This window comes from Bison bison, unplaced genomic scaffold (genome assembly GCF_000754665.1).
Source record: "Bison bison bison isolate TAMUID 2011002044 unplaced genomic scaffold, Bison_UMD1.0 scf7180017864255, whole genome shotgun sequence".
Lineage (NCBI taxonomy): Eukaryota > Metazoa > Chordata > Mammalia > Artiodactyla > Bovidae > Bison > Bison bison.
This window is the reverse complement of record NW_011494827.1, coordinates 1547717-1550880: the sequence shown is the minus strand read 5'-3', so window position 1 is coordinate 1550880 and position 3164 is coordinate 1547717. Positions and strand designations below refer to the sequence as shown.

Below are 3164 nucleotides of genomic sequence, written 5' to 3'. Positions count from 1 at the left end.
GCATAGTCAATAAAGCAGAAGTAGATGTTTTTCTGGAACTCTCTTGCTTTTTCCATGATCCAGCGGATGTTGGCAACTTGATCTCTGGTTCCTCTGCCTTTTCTAAAACCAGCTTGAACATCAGGAAGTTCACGGTTCACATATTGCTGAAGCCTGGCTTGGAGACTTTTAAGCATTACTTTACTAGCGTGTGAGATGAGTACAATTGTGCGGTAGTTTGAGCATTCTTTAGCATTGCCTTTCTTTGGGATTGGAATGAAAACTGACCTTTTCCAGTCCTGTGGCCACTGCTGAATTTTCCAAATTTTCTAGCATATTGAGTGCAGCACTTTCACAACATCATCTTTCAGAATTTGACATAGCTTGACTGGAATTCCATCACCTCCACTAGCTTTGTTCATAGTGATGCTTCCTAAGGCCCACTTGACTTCACATTCCTGGATGTCTGGCTCTAGATGAGTGATCACACCAGTGTCTGAGGCTCTCGTAAACTCTTACAGACATGTAAGTCAGATTGCTCCCTCCTCTTTCCTTCAAGCCTTTCCTTGGCACTTTCTGCTAGGATACAAGTTCTACTGTGGTCTCAAGGTCTCTACTGTGGTTTCCACCTAATCTGACCCTTGATGAGCCATGTGCTGGTAAACTGACTCTGGATGGAAGTTCATTGTTCCTGATTTGTAGCATTTTCCCATTTCCCTCATGTCAGTACCCATTCTACGGTCAACCGACTTGACATCACAGCATGTGGGCGCTGAGAGAAGTGTACATGAACAGACCCTCCGCCCCACTCTGGCTTCACCCCGTCCCAGTGCCAATCCTCGCTCTAGGTTTCAGGATCTTACCCTCCAGGCCAGCTCTGTTCCTCAGAGGCCCTGACTCACAATTTCCTTCTTTTGTGTGGTCTCACCTCCTTTAGAACAGGAGATAAAAACTAGTTCACTCATGGAGTTAGTGAGCCCAGCCTGAGTGCTTAAAGACATTGGGCTCAGGGGTCTGGAGGCTCAGTGTCGAGTTCTCAGGGCTCCTGTGATGTGGCTGAGGCCACTGATTCTTTTCTCCTGGCCTCAGTCTCCTCCTCTGTCCAATGGGGCATCTGAACTCAGTGAATTATCCTTTAGGTGCTTGCCTCCTCTGAGTGGGCTAGGGCAAGCCCTGAGGACATGCTGGTCCCCTCTAGTGTTATCACCATGGTCATGAGATTCAGGGCGGAGACTGGTGGGCAGGCCTGAGTCCAGGTCGAGAGCAGGCTCTGGGAGCTCATGGCAATGAAAGAGAGGAGCAAGGGTGGGCATGTGAGCCAGGGAGCGCAAAGCACCAGCCCTCGCGGGAGTGACCACTGACCACATGTTGCTCTGAGCCTCTTAGGTGGGGTGTGTTACGTCGCGTTGGTTGTGCTCCCTCGGGCTGTGCTGCACTGGGCTGTTGTGCTGTGTTACATCATGCCCTGTTGTCACATTCTCAGGTTACGTACCTTCTGTTGTCACAGAACTCTGCCATGTCATAGCTATAGCCTGTGGTGTGTTATATTGGATTGTGTTATGCTGTGTGTATTGTGTTACATTGTTGTGTTTCGTATGTTATATTATGTTGTTATGTTTATGTGGTTTAGGGCCTCCCCGGGTGGCTCAGTAAAGAATCCACCTGCAATGCAGGAGACCTGGGTTTGATCCCTGGGCTGGGAAGATCCCCTGGAGAAGGGAATGGCTACCCACTCCAGTATTCTTGCTTGGAGAAGCCCATGGACAGAGGAGCCATGGGGTCACAAAGTGGGACACGACTAAGTGACTAACACTTATGTTACATTGTGTTTTGTTTTGGCAGTAATCTTGTGAGGTAGGCGCTATTATCTCTGAGGCTCAGAGATTGTAGCATCTGCTACACTCATTCATTCATTTTTTGAATATCAGTTTACTGAGCACCCACGACCTCTTCCTTAATCCCTCTCACATTTGCTGTGGGCTTCAGATCTTTGGGGTCTGTTCCCAGATTTTCACACTCCTGACACCTTGTCCTGCCAGGCTCAGCTGCAGTGTCACTTCCTCACCTTTGGGAGCAGCTAGTATGTGTGTGCAGGGTGTGCAGATTGCTGTTCTAGGAGGATGGTCTATGTCAACACCCCCTGCCCCGGCCCTCAAGCACAGTGCTTCCTTGAATGGATGCATGCAGATGTCCTCAGCAGCCATTCACCTCTGCAGGCGTGTCCCCGTCCACCCAACGTGAGATAACAGCCAGCACGCTCATTCCATTGCCTTGTCTTCATGGCACTCTCTGAACCTCTGAGAGAGTCTTTTTCCATCTGCAAAGCTCCGGTGCTGCCCACAGGCAACCTTCTCCTCCCCTTGGTGGGACGAGCCCCCAGAGTATGCCAAGATCAAAGGCCAGTGACCAGAGCTCCTTCCAGGAAGGCTTCATCTCTCCACCCCTCTCTGGCTAAGACAGCTGTGCGCTGCAGAGAGCTGCAGGAGTCTCTCTGGGCTTGAGGAGATCGAGGGCTGCACCCGCCTGCTGGTGATCACTTTCTCACCCATGTTTTCTCCCCACTCCAGCCACAGTCCAAGGCCAGAAAGCCACGCTCCAAGAGCAGAAGCAAGATAGACCTTTTGAAGAAGTGCACTGAAGATAAAATTCAGCTGTTCAAGGAACAGGCTCCCGAAGACCTGGTTGAAAAGGTCAGTGTTTCGTTCATCACAGGGCTGGCCGCCGCCTGGTTTGAGAGCACACAGAGCCCTCAGGGGCTGTAAGTGTCCGCCTCCATCCTGCAGCTGGCTTTCACGCCGTGCTCACATCCTGCACGTGGGCACCGCCCCCACCCCCGTGCCTCTCCTCCTGGCCCTTCTGCCTGGAACGCTTTTCCTCCACTTCTCCACCCAGAGGTCTCAGGTGTGTCCTTCACGCTTCCCTCTGGCTCGGTGCTGAGGGGTTCACTTGTGCTGTTTCCCTCTGTCTCCCCCTATATCTTGCCTGCAACCTGACCTCCCTCTCCAGCCCCCTTTCCTCATCTCCCCAGCGAGGCTTTGGTTTGTCTGTACACCATGTATGACACATGCTGCTCATCTGTCCTTCCCTCTTCTTGGGTTTGCCTTTCCGCCTTTCTTTACCTGGACAAGTCAACTTTGTCCTCAGCTGTCCCTTCTTCCAGGAAGCCTTCCTGGAACACCTGCTTT

The 3164-nt window shown here is 51.4% G+C and overlaps 1 protein-coding gene across 1 annotated transcript in view; it reads left to right on the top strand.

Annotated features, from left to right (window-relative positions):
* The window catches only part of EVC2 (Ellis van Creveld syndrome 2), a 164665-nt gene that overhangs the window by 120492 nt on the left and 41009 nt on the right, over positions 1-3164 (top strand). Inside the window, exon 17 of the mRNA XM_010847786.1 lies at positions 2547-2669. Coding sequence (XP_010846088.1) covers positions 2547-2669 — 123 coding nt within the window. The remainder of the gene's footprint in view (positions 1-2546; positions 2670-3164) is intronic.